At 45.3% G+C, this 24,257-nt stretch overlaps 1 protein-coding gene across 1 annotated transcript; it reads left to right on the forward strand.

The window, feature by feature from the left end:
• The first annotated feature begins 939 nt into the window (after window positions 1-939).
• Window positions 940-24,249, forward strand: GKN1 (gastrokine 1). Its single transcript, XM_061593357.1, has 5 exons — window positions 940-957; window positions 1,209-1,346; window positions 3,915-4,025; window positions 4,659-4,800; window positions 23,942-24,249. Exons 1-5 carry the CDS (start codon window positions 940-942, stop codon window positions 24,247-24,249), a joined length of 717 nt encoding a protein of 238 aa, XP_061449341.1.
• Window positions 24,250-24,257: the final 8 nt, after the last annotated feature.

A 24,257-nucleotide genomic window follows, 5' to 3' on the forward strand; every position in this document is an offset into this window, starting at 1 on the left:
TCCTCTGCAAGTTTGCATAGACATCACGGTGCATTAGACTCTATTAATAGTACAGATCATTATGGTAGGATGACTTGCACAATATACATTTACTTCCTAGTCACTGTTATTTAGCTTACATATTTTTTCTGCATGTGGAAAATATTGTATTTTAAATTTGATAGTTCCTAATTAAAATGCATAAATTGGGCTTTTTTTGTCATTACCTATGAAAACTTTCTCCCAGGAACTTCTTTTATAGTGACCGATGCCCCAACCCTTCTGCCCCACCGCCCCATTTTTGTCTCTGCCCACCCAATCAAAATTGTCTCGCTACACTCCTGGTTTGGGTCCAGCTACTTCCATATCCGTCTGTTCAGCTCTTTTTAAATTCCCCGTACTGCACCCTTCCCCAACCTGGTGTCTTCTAGAAGTAATTGGACTCCAACTCCCGTCCACCAGGCCAATGCAGTCAAAGGGCAGGGATGATGGGAGTTGTAGTCCAGCAACATCTAGAAGATACCAAGTTGGGAAGCCTGCTTTAGAGTTTCTCTCTTGCCCCTCTCATCTGATTCCTTATAGGCCTGTTCATTCCCCACTTCTTCACCATTATGTGCTCTGGACCAGCTCTTGAACATCTCCTCAGCGCCTGTTCTTGAGCCTTGGGTAGGCTGGCTGATTTGTCAGATTTTGAGTGATGGGAGAAGGTAAATTGCTACCACACCCTTCCAAAGTTCCTCCTAACAAAGCTTGAAAAGTGCTTTCGGCTGAAAGGTGGTGTCATCTGCATGGGTAGCCCGTTGGGACTGGTAGGGCAGAAGGCTGGGAGACCAACAGTGGGTGGAGCCAGAGGCAATGGCAACCAGAGCAGCCAACCAATTTTGTCCTCCTTCTCCACCCTGTTGAATTCTATAATGGCAACACAAAGTCTAAAAAGGAGGAGGAACCTGAAAGCCAGTGATGCCCCCTGGATCGATTGTAAGAAGGCAAGCAGGTGGGGGCTGGCAGACTGAGGTTGGTGTGGCAGTGCCCCACTTGCCCTCACTGGCCATGTGCATGAGAGCTGACTGCAAGATCCCTAATGGAGTGGAGGTCAACTCTTTCTTATATTCTGCGTTTAAGAACAAATATTTGTAGGATATTTTTTTTAAAAACTGCTTCTTAAGAAATCTGGAACACTTAAAATCTGATTGTCTTTTGCCCTTTGTTCTTTGTCTTTTCCATCCAAGAATATCAGTGAAAAGAACCAGGGAAATGTCGGGGGAAGTTCTCATCAGTCTGTGAGCATTGACAATCAAAGGCAGGTGGTGAATGTTGACAACAACAACGGCTGGCACTCCTGGAACACCGTTTGGGATTATGGCACCGTAAGGATGATGCACACATTTTGATTCCTTTGTTTTCACTCAGGATGAGAGTGTTTCCTCCACTTTGTTCCTTGATCATTCATCTTTCCCACTCCTCCTGAATTCTGATTTATTTAACTCAGAAAATTTCTAAAAACAAGACTGATGGGCACTAACTACTTTCAGAGAAGCCTAACTGCAACTGCCTGTAAAGTAGATTCGATTTCTAATTAACTATATTTTAGTGAATGAATTATTTCTGTAATGATGCTGATGTAGTTAAGTAGTTTTCAACTAGTTGAAGTCAGTGGGCCATACTTTCACGTTCACATGCTTACTTGTTGTTACATTTTTAGAATCTTCTCAGATGGCTGCAAATCAGTTGTGATATTAAGCAAAAATGATACTTAACCTTTATATAGCATTCCAAATCCTTCACATACATTATCCAGGGCTGAACAAGTGGCGGTAATATGGGAATTCTGTGACTCGAAATCTTGATGTCATTTTCCTTTTTGAAAAGCACCCCCTTGTCCGGCAGGGAGCCCTGATTTTGATCAAGGCCAAGGTGTGGGGGAAGAGCTTATTTGCCATCTGAAATTGCCCACACACACCCCGGAAGCAGTTGTTTGGTGCAGGGGGTGGGACATGCAATCTTTTCCCCTCCATGCCTAAAAGAGCAGTCAGGGCTCCTGCATGTTAAAGCACTGCGGAGAAGATGGCCATCAGCATGCAATGCAAGCTGCACCTGCTGAAATTAACACTGCTAAAGGTTTTGGAGCACTGCTCTATTTTGCATCTGCCCATTCTAGCAGTTTGAGAGTGGGAGCAATTTAAGCTGTGGCTATGGCATGAGGGGAGGTTTGGACTCCCCGCCACCCACAGCTCTGATTCTAATATCCCTCAACTTTTTTTAAAAAAAAAAGAGGACCGCGGAAGTTCCGTTCTCAGAACTTGGCACATCAAATCTAGTTTGGCCCTCAGCCCAAGGCAGTCAATATATTATCCCCTTTTAATTCACATGGTTCACATGATATTACTGGCAAACAGAAGCTATCACACAGTTTCCCCTCTGTAAATCTGTACTAACCCAATCCTCTGATAATCAGAAAGGAAAGGAAAAAACATCTTCACTCTGTATCTCTAGTGCTTGCAGACGCTTTGCTTCGATGCTTTTAGGTGGGTGTGTCAATCGTTCCCCTCTCCGTGCCCACTCCCTCCTCCTCCCTTCCTTCATTTCATTTCCTGTGGGCTGCAAGCATCTTCCGGTTGCTGTCTCCCATTCGGCAAGCCTTATTTACTTTGCTGCCAATGGTGCCTTATTTTTCTTTCCCTCTTAACTTGTGCACAAAAGTGTAATGATGCTCAAACAAAGATTTCATCTGTATTGTACTAGTGAAAATACAAGTAATAGCACTTCCAGGTTGTTGTTGTTTTTTAAAAAATGAAACTGGTAGAACAAACTGAGCGTGCTTGGTTGCCAGGTAACCAGAGGGAGTGGAAATGTTAAATTAGAGGGTGTGGTCTTTAGGAAACTGCTTGATTGATGCTTCCCCTCAAGTGTGACTAGAAAACACCATGTTTGCAGCTGGCATTCATCCCTTACTGTAGATGGTGCAAACAGAAAATGGAGGTAAAAACATCATCTTTAGCATGAAGGTATGCTCCCGTGTGGACAAGCCCTAAGCTACACCAGGAGCTTTTGCTCATTTTCCTTTAAAGAGGGCAGAACACGTGTATGGGCACATGAAAACAAAGTAAGCTAGTTCTAAGAGAGACTAGTTGCCTTCGCTCACTGGTATGGGTGTCCTTCCTCTTTCTACAAGCCTTTAAGCAGAGACCTTATCCCAGTCTGCATCTGTGTTGGAACTACTGTTTCAGATATTTTTAAAGCTTTTTTAAAAAATATGTTTTGTTTTAATATGTTTTTAAAGTTATTTGTTTAAATAAGTTTGAAAGATGTTTTGTTTTAATATGCTTTTAAGTCTTTTGTTTTTAAGATGTTTTGGAGTGTTTTTAGTGTTTTTATTTGCTGCTCTGGGCTCCTTCTGGAAGGAAGGGTGGGATATAAATCAAATAAATAAATGAATGAATGAAGTCATCCAAACCCGCATTGCCCAAAGGAAAACTGCAGGAGAGCTACTTTACAAAGAACTAGCAGTCTCTTTCCCAAGCACCAGCTACTCTTGAGCGCTCACACCACTAGGAATGGGGAAGAAATTAAATTTGTATTTAATTTGTATTTGTATTTTAATGCTAGCTTACTTAAGCTGCACTTCCCAAAACAATAGGTGAACTGAAACATCAACAGTCTTTTGAAATTTGCAATTTTGTGATGCAGTTTCCACCTAAAAAATGTGTCAAAAATACATATATTAGGGGAAAGTGTGCAGAAAAATGCATTCTGTTGGGGAACATTGCTTGTGAAAGAGTGTATATTGGGAGAGATGCCCACTAGAATGCTGACAAACTACAGTGAGGACTTTTTATTATTTAACATTTGAAAACTGATGTGGAAATCTGTCAATTTCACTTGCTCTCAGTTTTTATTTTTCCATCCCTGTGACTGCTACCGGTTTGTTTGGACAGGGCTACGCTGCAACCCGGATATTCGCCAAGAAAATCTGCATCGTTCACAAACTGAATAAAGACATCACGCCGAGTATTGCCGCTCTTCCACAAGCCATCAGGGAAAAGCAGGTAAAGCCAAGAAGATCCTTGTCAATGTGGGTGACAAAGGTGGCTCACTGTTCCGCAGGGCACTTGAATGTGATATGACGCCCCTAGAGCAGTCTTCTCCAACCTGGGCAATCTAGTGGAAGTCACACACTGCTGACTCATCAATGCAGCTCCCCTTGAGAAAGGATCTTTGTCACCCGAAACGCGTCGGGCAGCAATAAACCCACTTTTGTTTTTATTTTTGGCTGTTTGCTGGCTAGGCACTTTGAGGGTTGTCCCTCTTTTTATCTGTGGTACGTTTGGGGTGCCTCCCTCCTTGCTTTCTCATCTAGTTTGGGCCCTTATGGGCTATTACGTTTTGTAAATTTATTTGTGTGGCTGCCTTAAAGTGACGCTCACCTTACTTTTGGAGAACGATTCACAATGTAGTGGGCTTAATTTTCAAGATGCGCTCCACTTTTAGCCTTGCTTATCCTCAAAAGGTAGGTTACTCTTATTCCCATTTTACAGATGGAGCACAGGATGGTAGATTATGACGCATATCTACACTGCTACGTAGCGATAAGGAATAAGGCCTCTCTGGCCCATCAGTTTATCTATAGAACCCTCCACTCAATCCAGCTGTTCATTGCTGTGTTGTTCCTTCCTGTTTAGAAGGATCGTACTAAGGGACCTGCCCACAAGGAGATTGCTTACATAGTTTCTCCCAAGAGGATCACTAACCTGTCCACATATGGGGAGTCGATTAATGCCATGTGCAGAGGGCTTCATACCTATGCCGCTTATGAAGTCAAAGGTGAGCATTACTTTTCCTCCAACATCTTGTAAACCCACAGGTGTCTGCAGAGTGAAACAAGGGTATTTCTGCTTCAGATCAGAGACAACTTCTGCCTCTGCTCTCCCACCTGTATTATACACACAAACTACAATTCGCCAGGAATTGATTCCCCCCCCCCCAATTTACAAGAATGAATTGTCTAGCTAGCTATTTCATTTATTAGGTTTCTAGCATGAGTTGGCACAACTTCTGAGCTGTTTAAAATGTCACAAAGATCATCCCACACACATAATTAGGCTTGACAAATCCCCCACCCCAAGTGTAATTGCTAAGGGAAGGGTGTGTGTGTGTGTGTGTGTGTGTGTGTGTGTGTGTGTGTGTGTGTGTGTGTGTGTGTGTGTGTGTGTGTGTGTGTGTGTGTGTGTGTGTGTGTGTGTGTGTGTGTGTGTGTGTGTGTGTGTGTGTGTGTGTGTGTGTGTGTGTGTGTGTGTGTGTGTGTGTGTGTGTGTGTGTGTGTGTGTGTGTGTGTGTGTGTGTGTGTGTGTGTGTGTGTGTGTGTGTGTGTGTGTGTAAGGGAAAGAGAGAGACAGAGAGAGAGGTGAGTGTGGCCCTGAACATCTGTTTGGCTCCAGCCAGTGCAGGCATGTTGCCCTTGGAGGGTTGGCCACTTTATACCCCAGGTTTTTTGAACAAATATCAAGGGCAGCCCTCAGCAAAATGCGAAGTCGCATCCACAACCTCAGACATACATTGAATGAAGAGGTGGGGAAGGGGCTTCTGCACAGAGCTGTGTGGGACTCCAAAGAGCAGATTGACTGCCAGCTGTTCATCCCCTCTACTGTGTCCTCCCCAGGACAATCAGAACAGCCTCAGTGAAGCCACGGGGAGGGCACGGAAATCAAATTGGCATAAACCGGCGTGGATATGTCATGAGCTACAGGATAGTAAAAACTGCATGATTCAGCTCTGTCCAATTGTCAATCTGATCCTGTTTGTTTCAATTTCTTTCTTTTTAGGAAAAAGCTTTATCTACTTTTCTGAGTCTTGTTTCCAAGCCGACATCCTCTTCATCTTGGGATTCAGATTTTGTGGGGAGACATTTCGTGATTTTTAAACTTCCAACTTCTCCCACCTGACAATTTGTCCATTGATAAAAAAAGATAGCTTTGGGCCTTAGGGGGAATTCATTCATTTCTTCTCTTATTTTTGGAGCATGGAAAAAATGAATAGTGTATTGACAGTGATTTCCAATTAAATCTGCCTAGAATTTAAAAATCTGTGATAATGCTGTATTTGCCACATTTGTGTCTTACCCTGACTCCAGCCAGTATACACAGAAGATTCTCCATTTTATCCCCTCCCCAACCCTGTGAGGTAGATTAGGTTTAGACAGGAGGAGTGCCCCAAAATTACCCAGTGAGCTTCATGGCTATAAATATTCCATTCATACTGGGGGCCCTACCAAAATTCTCCCCTCTCAAATTCCTCCCTAGATTTCTGCACTCTGGCCGTTTTACCAAAGTGACATTGACATTGTTAGAATCCAGTTTTCTTCCAAATGTGTGATTTCCAACATTTGTTCTGGAACAACAAAGGAAATGATATATTCCACTAAATGTTGGGATTATGCTGAAAAAGAGGAGATTCAAGGAAAGAAACTTTTCCCCCCTTCCACCAAAGATGTGTCTTTTTCAATGATCTCATGTTTAATGTTGATTTCTCCTGTTCTGAATTACTCCTTTAGGAAAGCAAAATAAATACAGGAGCAACATGTTTGTTTAATCTTCCTGAGGCTTTACAACCATCCCGTTAATTTTAATGTATATATGCCTACTTCCCCATATGTAGTTTTAATACACACACACAGCTGCCATCTCTTGTCCTGTCCACACACATACACACCTTGCCCTCTTCCCTGGCTAGAGGGAAGTGCAGTGCAGAGGCCTACCCACAGGAATCTGACTGGAAACCAGAGCCTCAGGAGACGTGCTAGTGCATGCATGCATGCTGGCAGCAAAGGGTCTTTACACTCTATTTCATTCTTTACTCCATCGCTGGAGTGATGGTGAAAATATACAAGAGATTGCTGTTTGTCTTCTGGAGAGGCAAAGTCTTTGACATTTGTGGGTTTTTTTAAAGAACTCCTGATGGAGCACAGGCTCACTTGTGCAGAAAAAAGAGAAATATTATTCAAAGGGAGAAAATGGGCAGGGAACAAAGTGGAGATGTACATGGCCAGTTCTTGCCACAAGCTAAACTGCTGAATCACTATGGGATGGAAGTGGGAGAATCCATTCACCCCTCATTCAAAGCCTGGTCTCCCCAGTATAGGTCCACCATTATCTGTCCTGGGTGCACAACCCAAACCACTCTGAGAGCCACATGTTCATTTGTTATGCTTAAAACTCAACCATCTATTCACATGTTGCTTCACAAATGACAACAGCTACATAAAACATACCCTTATAAGTATCTACAATCATACAAAAGATAAACTACTAAGCAAATTGACATAAAAATAAGGAGAGAGAAAGAAACAAATATTTATAACAGAGAAAAAGTGGTATATAGCTGACTATTATCCTGGTATTTGCCATTCTAAACATTGCAAATAATATCCACCTTTCAATAAATGTATTTGTCTGATGTTCATTCCTCAGTCTTCTGTTTCATCATTATTATCACGTTTTTATGCTGCCCTTCCTTCCAAAGGAGCCCCTGCTCTGTTCACTGGGAGCAAAGCGTTTTCTGTTTCCCCTTTAACCTCCTGTATTTAAGCCCCCCCCCCATTTCTAAACCCAATCCGGGCATTCTCCCTGCATCTTTCCATCTCTGTCCCTCTCATTTTCCTCTTTATTATTATTATTATTATTAAATTTTATTTATACCCCGCCTTTCAGCCAAAGGCCCTCAAGGCGGCTTACAAAGAAAAATAAACACAGATATAAAAATACAATATAAAAATGCATTAAAAAGACAATAAAAGCAATACAATTTACGAAAATTAAATTAAATAACAAATAACATTGTAATAACAAATACAATTAAATCACAAATAACATGATCATGATCTCTGCACCCCCCAAGGGCTCTCCAGCAAGTATATCTGGTCTCTGCAGCCCTGCCAGGGCCACTCCATGGGTCCCCCTCCCCCTCACCACTCCTCTCTCCATCGGTTTGCCTGGCGATAGCAGCATTCTTCTGCTGGGAGCTGAGTAACGGCTCAGCTTCTTTTGGAAGAGCCCTATGCGAAATGTCCCAAAAGCCAATGTCTTGGGCGGCCCACCAGAAGAGCACCACTGGGGGAAAGGGGAATGGCCGGGTTGGCACTGGTGGGCCCTGTTGGGGTGCAAGGGCCCAGGCACTGGCCCAAGGATGCTGGGTGCTGATATTGGCATGGAGCTCTATTGTCAGGGAAATTCCTTTTATTGTTCCACAAGTAAATGGTTCAGACCCAGGAATAAGTGTGCATGAGACCTTCAGTCAGAAAGCTAGCATTTATTACTTGCATAAGGAGACAGCGATCACACAAGCATGTCTGCCTGAACACAGACTGAGACCCCCTTATATACCCTCGCAACATCCAAGGACATGTGATCCCACATAGCAAATGAAAGAATTTCTATCTGCGATGTGCGCCAGAAGAACTGTGCAGTAACCCCCTGTTAGCTGTTAAAGGGACGGGAGTTTTAAAGATTTACATCATTACTTCAATCGCTCCACCCTCCTTTGTAAGTGCAATTACCCTCGCCCACCACAGCTGTGGAATTTTCCACATCACTGTCTACCCACTATTCTTCTCTCCCCCACCCCAAGCGCTCTCTCTCTGCCCCTCATCTATCCTGTCTTTTTATCATTGAATGTCTCTTTTAGGGGTGGGGGGCTCTGTTGATGTTTCTCCACCCCAGCCTTCATATCTCCTTTCTGTGTGCCAGCTGCTGAGGGGAAATCATGCAGCACAAGGCAAAGGACCCACTGCACATTAGGCAGAGTGAGACCATTGCCTCAGGCAGCAGCGTCAGTCCCCAAAGCCATTTGTTCTGAGCCCTCTGCCCATTCTTTTCTGCTGGGGATCAGAGCTCTCTGTGCTACACATCAAGCACCCTCAGGGGCAGTGGAGGAGGGCACCCATTTCCAGTTTTTTAAAAAAAACTTTTTATTTTAGTTTAGTTGTGCTTGGAGAAACTTGTTGCACGGCAGATTGCGCAATCTATTGTGTAAACTAAGTTACCAGTAAACTGTTTGTGCATTCTCGTACACAGCAGCATACCACTGGCACAAATAATTTCTCTAGTGGAACAAGCATACTGCTAAGTAACTTTAACTTAGTGCTACGTTGGTTGTGACCCAAAGAACAGTTAAAAAAAACCCACAAATGCATAAAATTGTATTTTCATTGAAAGTTGCTATTGTTGCTTTTTAATAATGTTATTACCTTATTATTTTTTTGTAAATTGTACTGTTTTTATTGATATGTATTTCTATATTTGTGTTTATTTTTGTAAGCTGCCCTGAAAGCCTTTTGGCCAAAAGGCAGCACAGAAATAAAACATCATCATCATCATCATTTTTCATTTTTATTTTTCAAATGCAACAATAACAGTAAGAACCAGGAGAGCCCATGGAATATGCAGGCCAGTGAGTAAGGCAGCCTTTCCCAACTAGTGGACCACCAGATGTTGTTGGACCACAACTCCCATCAGCCTCAGCCAGCATTGCCAATGGTCAGGAAAGATGGGAATTGTGGTCCAGCAACACCTGGTGGCCCACTAGTTGGGAAAGGCTGGAGTAAGGTGTGCATAGCCCTTTGTTCCATATTTCTTAAAAAAAAAAAAAGCCAGAGCAGAACCACCAGTGTAGGTTCCATTTTCACCCCAAGTCCCTCCATGAGATCCCCAGTGAGGCAAGTGCGGAAGCGTTATCAACATCTTCAGTGGACCACATAATAAAGCCTTACCATTGCATAAGTTTAAAGGTACCCACACACTTTCGCAGGTACAGATCAGAGAGGTCATGTTTTCCCAAGTGTCCTTACAATTTTTTGCAGATCCATCACAGCCTAAGTCTCTTTTCCAACACAATTAAAGACCATCAAAATGATCAGAATTAAGATTTTGCAACAAAGCATATATTACCGAAAACAAACCCTTGACACTGGTTTTATATTGTTATTAAGACCTCCATTCCTGTCAAAGGCCTGGCAGCTTGCACTTCCACAATAGGTACTACTCCAAAAGAGAACCTGTTGGATGTTGATTTTTATTTCTTGAAGTTTATCTACAATCTGTTGTCCTGTTTTGAGTTCTAAACTATTACATAAATCTTAGATATTGTGCAAATTTTTCTTTTCCCAGTCTAGAAACTGATTACATTTGTCAGAATTATAAAATATATCTATTATTGGAGTCAGTGGGGACATATCAGGAGTCCACACTTTTATTCTTTTAAACCATAATGTTGTGGGCTAGCTGCCCATACAGAATATTAATTAGGGATAGATTTTCCCATCAAGTTTAAAGAGGTTCTTTGTACATTATTTCCCTCCACTTTGTCTGTACAGTTTTTTTCATTCAATTCTGGAAAGTTGGCCAAGCTCCTAAGAATTTAACAACAGTAAGATATTCATCCCAATTCCAAAGAAAGGGGATCCCAGGGAATGCAGTAATTATCAACTATTGCCTTAATATCCCATGCAAGTAACATAATGCTCAAGAGTCTACAACAAAGGCTCTTACCATATATGGAGTGAGAAATGCCAGACATCCAAGCTGGATTTAGAAAGGAAAGAGGCGCCAGAGATCATATTGCAAACATATATTGAATAATGGAATGGACCATGGAATTTCAGAAGAAAATCACCCTGTGCTTCATAGATTACAGCAAAGCCTTTGATTTTGTAGATAATGAAAAACTGTAGAATGCTTTAAAAGAGGCTACTGTAAGGACAGAATATGGAGAAACCGATTGGTTTCCAATCGGAAAGGGTGTGAGACAGGGCTGTATTATATCACACTATTTGTTTAATCTATATGCAGAACATATACGGAAAGCAGGATTGGACCAAGATGAAGGAGGTGTGAAAATTGGAGGGAGAAATATCAATAATTTAACATATGCAGACAATACCATACTCTTAGCAGAAACCAGTAATGATTTGAAATGAATGCTGATGAAAGCTAAAGACGAAAGCACAAGAGCAGGACTACAGCTGAATGTCAAGAAGACTAAAGTAATGACAACAGAAGATTTATGTAACTTTAAAGTTGACAATGAGGACATTGAACTTGTCAAGGATTATCAATACCTTGGCACAGTCATTAACCAAAATGGAGACGATAGTCAAGAAATCAGAAGAAGGCTAGGATTGGGGAGGGCAGCTGTGAGAGAACTAGAAAAGGTCCTCAAATGCACAGATGTATCACTGAACACTAAAGTCAGGATCATTCAGACCATGGTATTCCCGATCTCTATGTATGGATGTGAAAGCTGGACAGTGAAAAAGCGGATAAGAGAAAAACCAACTCATTTGAAATGTGGTATTGGAGGAGAGCTTTGCAGATACCATGGACCGCGAAAAAGACAAATTAAACCAGAACTATCACTAGAAGCTAAAATGATGATTAAAATGATGACTAGAAGCTAAAATGATTCTGCACTAACTGCAGCCCTCAGGTCAGGTTGTGGTGCATGGGGATTTCTGTGCCCTTGGCTGACTGGCTACCAGGAGTTTTAAGTTTTGTTTTTTTAGTTAGGAAGCCTGACTGGTTATGGGATGCTGAGTTGTCTGTCTTACCCATAGGAATGTCATTGTTGTTGGTATGGTATTGCATTTAGGAAATCAGCACTGTCTTTTGTTATTCTTTTTCTATTTGCATTTCATTTACCTCTGACCTCACTCCCTTACATCTACATAGCAGCGACAACTGTGATTCCATGGGCTCAGCTCAACCCCCTTAAACTGGCTGATGATGCACCTTGTTGGTTGCATAATGGTTTGTTTCTTGCACCATAGTAGTAAAAGAGAATTCACATACTGGGAAGTGTGGCTGCAATTGCTGTTGTTCCCAAGCTGCTGCCTGTGAAGGTAGACCAAACTATGTGCGTTTTCTCTCTGTCAGTTATTACTCACTGGAATTGGATTGGCTGTCCACGTGAGTTTATAGCAGCCCACAGGTTAGGCAGGAAATGATAGACAATCTTCTTTACTCATTTCTCAACCCTCTCTCTGCAGTGAAGGGTCAAGTCTGTAAAGAGGTTTGGAGCAGCCAAATTAAAAGGCAGGCAGGGCATTCCAGGCAGGGGGTTGTCACCCCTGTTTGGATGTGGATATCTTTGCAGAGGATCCCTAGCCAATCCTAACCATATCTACTCAGAAGTAAGTCCTGGAGTTCTATGGGGCTTAGTCCCCTAGTAAGGGTGTTTGGAATTGCAGCCTTCAGGGGCTTCGATCTTTACTCCTGAGAGTGCTTCCATCTAACATCTCCACAACACTAGGCTCCTTTCTTCCTACAATGGCCTGCTGGTGACTGGCCTGGCCTGAGGGCACTTAAACCCTTTTTGCCAGAAGCAAGTAGGCTAGATTAAATGTTTCTTACCCAGGCTCCATCTTTTAGCTAAGATTTCTATCTTAAATTCTGGTCACAGAAATGTTTTTGTTTGAAATGTGTGCTCCAAGCAACTGTGGTTGATGTTTAATGTATCATGCTTAATGACATCAGTAGGGCCTGCCCTGATGACATCACTAGGACACACCCCCATGACATCACTAGGGCACACCTCTGAAATGTCAGGGTTTGAGCTGCTTCTGACCTGGCAGCACTACTATTGATTACAGAAATCTTCTGCATAATCTGGAAGGCCTCCTGGTGCCAAACTATTTCTGGAATTCCTAGACCTCCATCTTTCCTGTTTTTATGCATAATTTTTTTTATTTAGTCTAGCTCTTTTCCCTTGATGTATGAAACAATTAAATGGCTTTTGCCAAGCTTTCAGTTTGCCTTTAGGAAGTTCAATAGGTAGTCCTTGGAACAAGAATAATAGATTAGGGATAACCTTCCCATTGCCAGTGTTGAAGGAAGTATTCTGTCCATGGGATGGGGTGGGGGTGGGGCATCTTACTCTTTGTCTTGGGCCTGCCCTGCAGTGAGCAAAACATGGCAAATCCACTGAAAGGGACCAGAGAAGGCAACCAACTAAACCAAGCAATGCATTGGTTGTAACACTTTGGTCAAATATTTACTTCACTTGTGAGAGATCATCTGAAATGGAGCCTCATAGCTGGTAGCCAACACCTTGAAGACAAACACAAGTGGACTTTTCTTTGGTCTCTGAGTAAATACTGTTTAGCAAACAACAGGCATTTCATCATTTGATGTTCAGGATCAGATCCTGATTACACAGTAAACTCTGAATGTTTCCATTCTCAGATGACCAGAAGATGGAAGAGGGCAGCCCCCCCCCCACACTGCTCCTTGCACCTTCCTTCACTAATGCACAGTCCTGGAAAGGCGGCACACGTGATATTGCAGCACGCTACTCCCCCATAGAGACAGGGAAAAGAAAGAGAGGCAAACCTGTTGCCTGGAGATGACACCACCTGGAGCCTTTCTCTGAGTGAGGGAAGGATCTGTTCTGGTTCCCTCCGTTTCTCATTCTTCTAATCTTAAATTCAGTTCTCCACATTTCTGTGATTTTTTAAAATTCCTTGTGAAAATTCTCCAGCATTTTAGTGCAAATTTCTCCTAATAAACACACATCTGTAGGCAGTTTTGACTACTGTAAATATTTTTGCAAGCATTTTGTATGTTATTTTCCTGAATATATTCATTTTATGCACATTTCCCCCTAATATATGCATTTTTATAAACACTGTTTGCAAAACGATAGAGAACTGCATTGCAAAATTTGGATACATGTAAATTTTGAAGGATGGCTGTGTTTCAGCTCTCATATTTTTTTGGTAAGTGCAGATTTGATAGATTCAGCTTTAAATGCAAACTGAATCTAATTTCTTCCTCATCACTACTTTTGATGCTAGTTTTTTGGGCGGAAGTGAGAGATGCCCATAGAATGCAATGGAAAAATCCTGGATTTTACTGTTACTGTGATTGGGCAGCAACAAAAGGCAGTAGCAGCTAGGGATGGATACGAAATTTGATTCAGTTTGCATTTCAAGCCAAATCTATCAAAACTGCACTTTCCAAAACAGCATGAGAACTGAAACACAGCCATCCTTCGAAATGTGTATTTATCCTAATTTTGAATGCAGTTCACCAACCAGTGTTACAAAAATGTATATTTTTTTAAAGTGTGCATAAAATGAATATATTAGTGAAAATAACATATAAAATGCATTATATGGTGAGAAATCGCTTGCAAAAATGTGTACATTAGTCAGAACTGCCTACAAAAGTGTGTTTATTAGGAGAAATTCACACTAAAATGCAAAGCAACCAAATGATTGGCTCCCGCAGTAGCGTCCCGCCCCTCCTCCCCAGTGCCAACTCAGCGATGTGCCTGAAGTCTGACACCATCCTTCTTCCCCATGAATGACCGCCAAGCCACAAATCGGGTTCCCGATAAGCCAGGAACCATGACTTGCCATGTCCCATCCTTCCTACGGGCTCCTCGTCATCATGTTTTGGCCATGTTAAGAGGGAATGGGTGGCACCTCATATGTAAATATGTAACAGAAATATTTGGCTTTCTCTTGAGCTTCCCATAGATCCAAAATGAGAAAAATAAATATTTGATTAGAGGGCCATGTATTTGCATATTCTCATGGCTAGCTATATAATAAAGTACAACAACTAGGAACAGATACATCCTTGCTGCTTATCGGTCTTTGTTTAGATTCCAGTTTGGAGCCAAGACAATGAAGACATGTGTGAGTACATTTGCCAGTTTCAGTATTTAGAGCTGCAGTGAGGCTGTCGTGCTCTGAGGCTTCAGTCTCTCACGAGGGCCAAAGTTGTCGTCAGATGTTTTAGGGGATTGGGGCAAATTAGCAGAGGAGCTGCTCATCCTTAGGGTATGTGGGTAGGGCATGTATAGCACACATATGGAGTATGGCTTTCTCAGGAAGGTGGAACTCTACAGCTTGTGGACTCCAGCTGAGCCTATTTACCCAAAACAGCCTCTATTTCCTATTCCCTATGCCTGGTAAACCTTTGCCCCTGTTTTATCCTATCTTTGCCTGTTGTTGATGCCTTGTTGACATGTGATTAGTATGAATTGCTAAGCCAGCTTTTAGGGTTCAGTTTTCCTCTCCAGAGCCTTTAGACTCTGGAACCTGGATGGGGAACCTCACATCATCCCTCACTATTGGCCGCGCTTGAGGGCCAATGGAGAGAAGTCCAGGTTGTGGGACATTGCCCCAGATTGTTTCTACACTTCCCATTTACCTTGTGAAATGATTTGAATGCCCAACGGATGTGCTGTATAAATGCCAAGCTGTTGCTGCTGTCATTCTGGTCAACACAATTTGTGCTCCTTAACATGGATTCAGATGGCTAACTAATATTTTCTTAATACACTTGCCTTGGGCATTTCCCAAACTTGAAAATGGAACAAGATTTTCTGAAAGGGATATAATGAGCAATGCCCTCTGTAAACATCATTTATTGGACAGATTTTGTTTTGGTGTGTGAGTTTTTAAATGTCATTTGGTAACTACACCACTTCTTGGACCTCTTCATAAAACTGAATCCTGTATCACTACAAGGCGACAAGAACAGGAAAAACTGACTGCAGGACTTAACCCAGACTCCATTTTTAGGACTCAAAAAAAGATTCTGCGGTGTATGCCAGATTTCTGATACTGGTATCAGTCTGGTAATTAAAAAATACGCACAAAGTCATTCCCCACTTGATAGAGCCTGGATAGCTTCTTGGTATACATCAAAGCGTAGGGCAATGAAACAAGCTGGGTGATGAATTAAACACAAGTGGAGGAAAACTCCAGATAAATGCAACCAAACACTAGTGAGTGTTCATTGTCAAGCTTACTCAGTGGTAGTGCAAGTAGCAAAGAAATCACACTTTACAGCTTCTGCTGCATCCTCATTATGCTGTCCACTGAAACTTGTCTAGGTAGAAGGGGCCTTTTATATGCTAAAGAAGGTGGTGGAGCATATGGTAGCTTGCTGTGACCTGTTCGCAAAGCATTTTGAGGATAAAATCACATGCATCATCAGGGATCTAGATTCTGTTGTTACAGCAGATGAATCTCAAGAGGCATCCAGAGCACTGTTTAGTCCTGTTGTATTGGATGAGTTTCAGGGTAGAAACTCACTGCCTGTTCTGCTGGTTCCAGTGCATCTCCATCTCTCTCTTCTGAAAATGGAGGCAGATGACCCTAGTCAAATCCTGCCCCTTTTTACTGTAAAACCTGATGGGATCAGCTTGAGTGTTGTTGTTGTTTTATTTAGCTTCAAAGAGATTTCGCAACTGATTGGCAGATCAACTCGCTCCCCCTCCTGGTGTGGCTAATGTAAACACTTTGATCTGGCAACTAAATTAGTACAACTCAAGGATGCAGACAAAGTCCTGGGATCTGTTCAGGTGATGCCTTCTGCTCTTGATTGCTGCCTTCCATGGCTGATAAAATCTAGCAAGGAGGGGATGGTCATTTGGGCCAGGGAAGTGATTAATGCCTCCATGCAAGAGGCGGGAGTCCTTGCCCGCCTAAAGGAGGTGATTGTGAGACCACTCCTTAAGAAACCACCTCTGGTTACAGAAAATCTAAACAAGTATCAGTGCCTGGCTAATGTCTCCTTGATCTTGGGCATGTAGTTGTGGGGCAGATCCAGGCTCTGTTGGATGAGACTGATTTTCTCAATCCATTTCAAATGGCGTTTAGGCCCAGATTTGGCATGGAAATTGCCTTGGTCACCCTGTATGATGAGCTATGTCAGGAGAGAGATGGGGAAGTGTGTCCCTATTAATCCTCCACGATCTCTCAGTGGCTTTTGATACCATTGACCGTGTATTCTTCTGGAACAGCTGTCCAAGTTGGGAGTGGGCTGCACCGCTTTGCAGTGATTCCGGACCTACTTGGGTGACTGTCTCCAGAGGGTGGTGCTTGGGGGGTGTTATCTGGCCCCATAGAGCCTTCAGTGTGGGATGCCGCAGGGCTCCCTTTGATTCCCCCAGGGGCACAACATCTGCGTGAAGCTGCTGAGTGGGGTCACCTGGAGTTTTGGAGTGCCCCTCTGCTAGGGGCTGCTGATACACAGCTGTAGGGGGGCACTGGATGTGCCAGACTCATGTATGGCCTCAGTAATGGACTGAATGCGAGCCATAAACTGAAGCTGAATGCAGAGGAGACGGAGGCACTGTTAGTGGTGGCTCCTTAGGACAGATGGGGGGGCATGGCCTGCTCCGGATGGGGTTACCCCGCACCCAAAAGCTGTCCAGGGAGACAGCATGCTTGGCAAGACCATGGGTCTTCTCAGCATACTTGGGTTTGAATCCCACACAGCAGGGAGTCTCCCACTACTACTATTATTTATTATTATTATTATTTATTGAACTTATAAACTGCCCAACTAGCAAAAGCTCTCTGGGCGGTGAACAACAAAAATACTAAGATACACAATATAATACAATAAAAACATATAACAATAAACAGTCTAAAATCAATTACAACAAATCAAGATCAATAACTTAAGTTAAAATGCATTGGGAAAGAGGAAGGTTTTGACTTGGCGCCGAAAAGATAGCAGTGTCAGCGCCAAGCGTACCTCCTCGGAGAGACTGTTCCACAGTTTGGGGGCCACCACTGAGAAGGCCCTAGATCTTGTCGCCACCCTCCGGGCCTCTCTATGAGTCGGGACCCGGAGGAGGGCCTTCGAAGCAGAAGGTAGTGAGCGGGCGCGTTCATATCGGGAGAGGCGTTCCAACAGATACCGTGCTCCCATGCCGTATATGTTGGTCAGTGAAGCAGGCTGTGAGACTCACAGACAGGGTTTTTTGCAAAGAGAGTGAAACCTGAAGCAGAAGGGTTAAGCTGTGAGAACAGAGCGCCAGGTTTGCCAAGGTCAGTAGCTGGCTGGGAAGCCTGATAAGGTGGGATGCTTGGAAAAACTCAGAGTGGGGGAAAGGCTGTCTGTGAAGAGAACTGTGTCTAATGTCTTTGCCTAGTAAAGACTCTTACAAGAAACTTGCCTGGCCTGGCTTATTCCTGTTCTATGCGACTCTTGGATTCCATCCTTGTATGATCTATACACGCACACGCCAACAGTATAAGGCTTTATAGGTTAATACCAACACTTTGAATCTGGCCAGGAAGCATATTGGCAGCCAGTGCAAGCGTGCCAGAACAGGTGTTATGTGATCGGACCGCTTGGTCCTTGTCAACAATCTGGCAGCCGCATTTTGCACTAGCTGTAGCTTCCGACCTGTCTTCAAAGGCAGCCCAACGTAGAGCGCATTGCAGTAGTCCAAACGCGAGGTTACCAGAGCATGTACCACCGATGTAAGGTCCTCCTTACTCAGATAGGGACGTAGCTGGGCTACCAACCGAAGGTGGTAGAATGCATTCCGTGCCACCGAGGCTACTTGAACCTCAAGTGAAAGGGAAGAGTCTAAAACGACTCCCAAGCTCCGAACCCGGTCCTTTAGGGGGAGTGTAACCCCATCCAGGACAGGGTATGTATCCACCATCCGATCAGAGAAACCGTCCACCAGCAGCATCTCAGTCTTGTCAGGATTGAGCCTCAGTTTGTTAGCTCTCATCCAGTCCATTGTCGCGGCCAGGCAACGGTTCAGGACATCGACAGCCTCACCTGAGGAAGATGAAAAGGAGAAGTAGAGCTGCGTGTCATCAGCATACAGATGACAACGCACTCCAAAACTCCTGATGACCGCGCCTAACGGCTTCATGTAAATGTAAATGTAAATTTAATTTTTAGGTCGCCTATCTGGCCAAAGCCACTCTAGGCGACGTACATATTAAATTACAATAAAATACAATAAAATACAATAATTACAATAAAATACAATATAATCAGCAATAACAAAAATAACATGTGCAGTACACAACATTCAGTATGTAATTAGCCCATCCCGGCGGTCCCAAAGGCCTGTCCAAACAGCCGCGTTTTTAAGGCTCGGCGGAAGGTATCCAGGGAAGGGGCATGCCGAAGATCGAACGGGAGGGAATTCCAGAGAGTGGGGGCCACCAGCGAAAAAGCCCTCTCTCTAGTCCCCACCAACCTAGCTGCTTTTGTTGGTGGGATTGAGAGAAGGCCCTGCGTGGCTGATCTTGTCGGGCGGCATAATTGGTGATGCTGGAGGTGCTCCTTCAGATAAACTGGGCCGAAACCGTATAGGGATTTAAAGGTTAACACCAACACCTTGAATTGGGCCCGGAAAACTACTGGAAGCCAGTGTAGATTGAATAATACTGGCATAATATGATCACGGCGACGACTGTTTGTAAGTAAACGAGCCGCTGCATTCTGTACCAGTTGAAGTTTCCGGACCGTTTTCAAGGGTAACCCCACGTAGAGCGCATTGCAGTAGTCTAATCGAGAGGTGACCAGGGCATGTACTACCAGTGGGAGCTGATGAACAGGGAGGTAGGGTTGCAGCCTACGTATGAGGTGTAATTGGTACCAGGCTGCCCGGCTCACTGCCGAAATCTGAGCCTCCATGGACAGCCTGGAATCAAGAACAACCCCAAGGCTGCGGACCTGGTCCTTCAGGGGTAATTGTACCCCATTAAACCTCAGGTCAACAAGACCCAACCTTCCTCTGTCTCCCACAAGCAGCACCTCGGTCTTGTCAGGATTTAGCTTCAGCCTGTTCCTTCCCATCCATCCACTCACGGATTCCAGGCACTTGGACATGGTCTCCACAGCCAACTCTGGTGAGGACTTAAACGAGAGATAGAGCTGAGTGTCATCTGCATATTGGTGACACTGCAGCCCAAATGTCCTGATGATGGATCCCAGCGGCTTCATATAGATGTTGAATAGCATAGGAGAGAGGATAGAACCCTGTGGCACTCCACAAGTGAGAGGCCAAGGGTCTGAAACCTCATCTCCCAATGCTACCTGTTGATGCCTGTCAGGGAGAAAGGAACGGAACCACTGTAGAACAGTGCCTCCTATTCCCAGTCCTTCCAGGCGATCTAACAGGATACCGTGGTCAACGGTATCAAAAGCCGCTGAAAGATCCAGGAGGACAAGAAAGGTGAATTCTCCCCTATCTAATGCCCTCCTCATATCATCTACCAGAGCGACCAAGGCTGTTTCAGTTCCATGTCCAGTCCTGAAACCCGATTGGTATGGATCCAGATAATCCGTTTCATCCAAGTGTGCTGACAATTGGTCAGCCACCACTTGCTCAATGATCTTGCCCAAAAATGGCAAATTCAAAACTGGGCGAAAGTTTTTCAAAACTTGGGGATCCAAGGAGGACTTCTTTAAGATAGGCTTTATAATTGCCTCCTTGAGGGCCAGTGGCATTACACCCTCCGCTAAGGATGCATTTACCACCGCCCTAATCCCTTCGCCCAGTTTCTCCTTGCAATTCACAAGGAGCCATGATGGGCAAGGATCAATCAGACAAGTGGTAGGCTTCACAGATGAAAGCACCTTGTCCACTTCCTCAGAAGGGAGAGGCTGAAACCGATCCCACTGGACCGGATTGCAAGTGGACAACTCTGGTTCATTCACTGCATCCACGGCGTACGGAATCGAGCTCCTTAGGTGTTCGATTTTATCAGCAAAGTGCTTTGCCAATTTGTCACAGGAGGTCTTAGAATGCTCCAAGGGTTCCTGAGCAACTGGACCGACCAGACTTTGGACCACTTGGAACAACCTCCTGGGACAGCACTCTGCGGATGCAATAGAGGCAGCAAAGAACTCCTTCTTTGTCGCCTTTACTGCCACCTGGTAGGCAGCTACTGCTGCTCTGACCTGTGTCTGAGCACCTTCGGAGCGAGATTTCCACCACCGGCGTTCTAGTCGTCTCACCTCCCGCCTCAGATTACGCAACCGGGGTGTATACCACGGTGCTATCTGAGTTCTGTTCAGGGGGAGAGGACGTTTCGGGGCAACCCGGTCCAATGCCCTGGTGATCCCCTCATTCCGCTCCATCACCAGGGTTTCAACCGGGCGACCTTCAGCAGGTTCAAATTCCCCAAGCGCAGTCAGGAATCCATCTGGATCCATCAAGCGCCTGGGGCGGACCATTCTAATAGGTCCTTTACCCCTGCGGAGGGCATGTGGCATCGAGAATTCTATATTCACCAGATAGTGATCTGACCATGACACGGGTAAAAGAAGTAGCCCCCAACTTCAGAACACTTCCCTCCTCTCTCAGGACAAATACAAGGTCGAGAGCATGACCGGCTACGTGGGTGTGCTCAGTATTATTAAGGTGCAGTTCCCAGGAAGCCATGGTTTCCAGGAAATCCTGAGGGGCTCCAGTGAGAGTGGCCTCAGCATGTACGTTGAAGTCCCCGAGAATTAACAGCTCTGGGGACAACGCTCGCACATCCGAGACCACCTCAAGCACCTCGGCCAGGGAGTCTGCTGTGTTGCGGGGCGGGCGGTACACAAGCAGGATCCCTAAACTGCCCTTCGGGCCCAACCTCCAGTACATGCAATCAACAAACTTGGTCCTCAGGAGCGGAGGTCTGGTAAAAACCAAAGATTCGCGATAAATGACTGCCACACACCCTCCCCGCCTTCCCACCCTCGGCTGCTGTGCGTAGTGGAAACCTGGCGGACACATGGCCTCAAGAATGGGAGCTGAGGCCTCATCCAGCCAAGTTTCTGTAACACACACCAGGTATGCGCATTCATCCAAAATCATATCATGGATGATAGATGTTTTTTGTGACACAGACCTGGCATTACACAACAACAGTCGAATGTAGATGTTAAAAAGCATGGGAGACAGAACCGACCCCTGTGGAACCCCACATTTGAGAGCCCACTGAGTCGAGCAATGTTCCCCAAGCACTACCCTCTGGAGACGACCCGCCAAGTAGGAGCGGAACCATAGCCAAGCAGTACCTCCAACTCCCAACTCCGCGAGCCTCCCCAGAAGGATACCATGGTCGATGGTATCAAAAGCCGATGAGAGATCAAGGAGAATCAGCAGAGTTACACTCCCTCCGTCCCTCTCCTGACACAGGTCATCATACAGGGCGACCAAGGCTGTCTCAGTGCCAAAACCAGGCCTAAAACCCGATTGAAATGGATCTAGATAATCGGTTTCATCCAATAGCGCCTGGAGCTGGCCGGCAACCACACGTTCCAAGATCTTGCCCAGGAACGGAACATTGGCTACTGGTCTGTAGCTGTTGAAACTTTCCGGGTCCAAGGAAGGCTTTTTCAGGAGTGGTCTCACCACCGCCTCTTTCAGACAGTCAGGGACCACTCCCTCTCGTAAAGAGGCATTTATCACTTCCTTGGCCCAGCCAATTGTTCCTTCCCTGCAAGCTTTTATTAGCCAAGAGGCGCAAGGATCAAGTATCGAAGTGGTTGCATGCACCAGTCCAAGCACCTTGTCCACATCCTCGAGCTGAACCAACTGAAACTCATCCAACAAAACATGACAAGACTGTGCTCCGGACACCTCGCTAGGATCAGCTGCTATAAATTGAGAGTCTAAGTCCCGGCGGATGCATGAGATCTTATGCTGGAAGTGCTCAGCAAACTCATTACAGCGAGCCACCGATGGTTCTACCGTGTCCTGCGGGCGTAACTGAAGTAGCCCACGGACAACTCTGAAAAGTTCCGCTGGGCGGCAGAGAGATGAATTCATAGTGGCAGCAAAATGTTTTTTAGCCGCCCTCACCGCTCTTACATATAGCTTGGTAGAAGCACTAACCAGCGCATAATTGCATCTGTCGGGAGTTCGCCTCCATCTCCGCTCAAGCCGCCTCCTATCTTGCTTCATCGCTCTCAGCTCTGGAGTGTACCAAGGAGCTGTATGAGCTCTGCACAGGAGAGGGCGCGCAGGAGCGATCGTGTCAACAGCCCGGGTCATCTCCGCATTCCACAGATCAACCAGAGCTTCAACAGGAGCGCCAGTCCTGTCAACTGGAAAAAACCCCAGAGCCCTTTGAAAACCTTCAGGATTCATCAGTCTCCGGGGGCGGACCAATTTAATAGGTCCCCCACCCTTGCAGAGGGAAAGGCCACTGACAGTCTAAACTTCAGCAAGCAGTGATCTGTCCATGACAAAGGGAGAGATGTAAAACTCCCCACATCCAGATCACTATCCCCATGTCCAGTCACAAAAATAAGGTCTAGAGTATGCCCCGACACATGTGTTGGACCACTAACATATTGAGACAGCCCCACGGTTGTCATGGATGCCATGAAGTCCTGAGCCGCCCCAGACAAAGTCGCCTCGGTATGGATGTTGACATCCCCCAGTACTAATAGTCTGGGGGATCTCAGCAATACCTCCGAGACCACTTCCGTCAGCTCAGTTAGGGAAGCCATTGGGCAGCATGGTGGGCGGTACACCAAAAGGAGTCCCAGCCTGTCCCTCTGGCCCAACACAAGGTGCAAGCACTCCAGGCCAGTGACTGTATGGACATGGTGCTTGGTGAGTGAGATGGAACTCTTATAGACCACAGCAACCCCAACTCCCCGACCCTCAGATCTACCATGGTGCTGAACCAAGTACCCCGGTGGGCAGAGCTGGGAGAGACTAACTCCTCCCTGCTCACCCACCCAGGTCTCGGTTATGCATGCCAGATCGGCTGCCTCATCCACAATCAAATCATGGACGAGGGCGGTTTTATTATATACCGATCTGGCATTTAAGAGCAGCAACTGGAGATCTGAGAGTTGGCTGAGAGGACAACCAACAACCCTGCGGGTGTGAGAGGGACCAGAACACGGCACAGCCACTACATGTCTAAGCCGCGTTCCCCTAACCTGGCCCATCCCTCTCACAGCGCCATACCTCCCTCTGCCCGTCACTACGGTAATTTGGGCCCCCTCAAGTCCCCCCGATTGATGAAAAGACCTCTTTCCCAAGCACATATTAAAAACTTACAAACAGACACACAACACACGCACGTCTAACACAATCAAGCATGCACACCAACATTCATTCAGAAACCAAACACACAAACACAGTCCCCTTCAGATGTTCTGTTCTTCTTCCTGGACTACCGCTGCAGCCAATAGAGGGCACACTGTACTGCACCACCTTCGACGGAGGCGCCAAGCAGCCCAACAGCATGGGCACATCCATAACCCCCACGACCCGGTTCCACTGCGCCACACCCGCCGCTCCCCGCCAAATAGAGAGCGCTCCGAGACCCGAAGGCCCAACAGCGGCGGGAGCGCAGTACACGGCGGCGGCGATAGAAGCACAGCCGCGGCGAAAGCTCGAACCGCAACGGCGGCAGCAGAGGAACACGGGCCGCGGCAGAAGCACAATGATGGCAAAGAGGCACAGTCAGTGGCAAAAAGAACACAGCCGTAGCGAAAACT

The sequence above is a fragment of the Rhineura floridana genome, chromosome 12 (assembly GCF_030035675.1).
Source record: "Rhineura floridana isolate rRhiFlo1 chromosome 12, rRhiFlo1.hap2, whole genome shotgun sequence".
NCBI classification, from domain to species: Eukaryota; Metazoa; Chordata; class Lepidosauria; order Squamata; family Rhineuridae; genus Rhineura; species Rhineura floridana.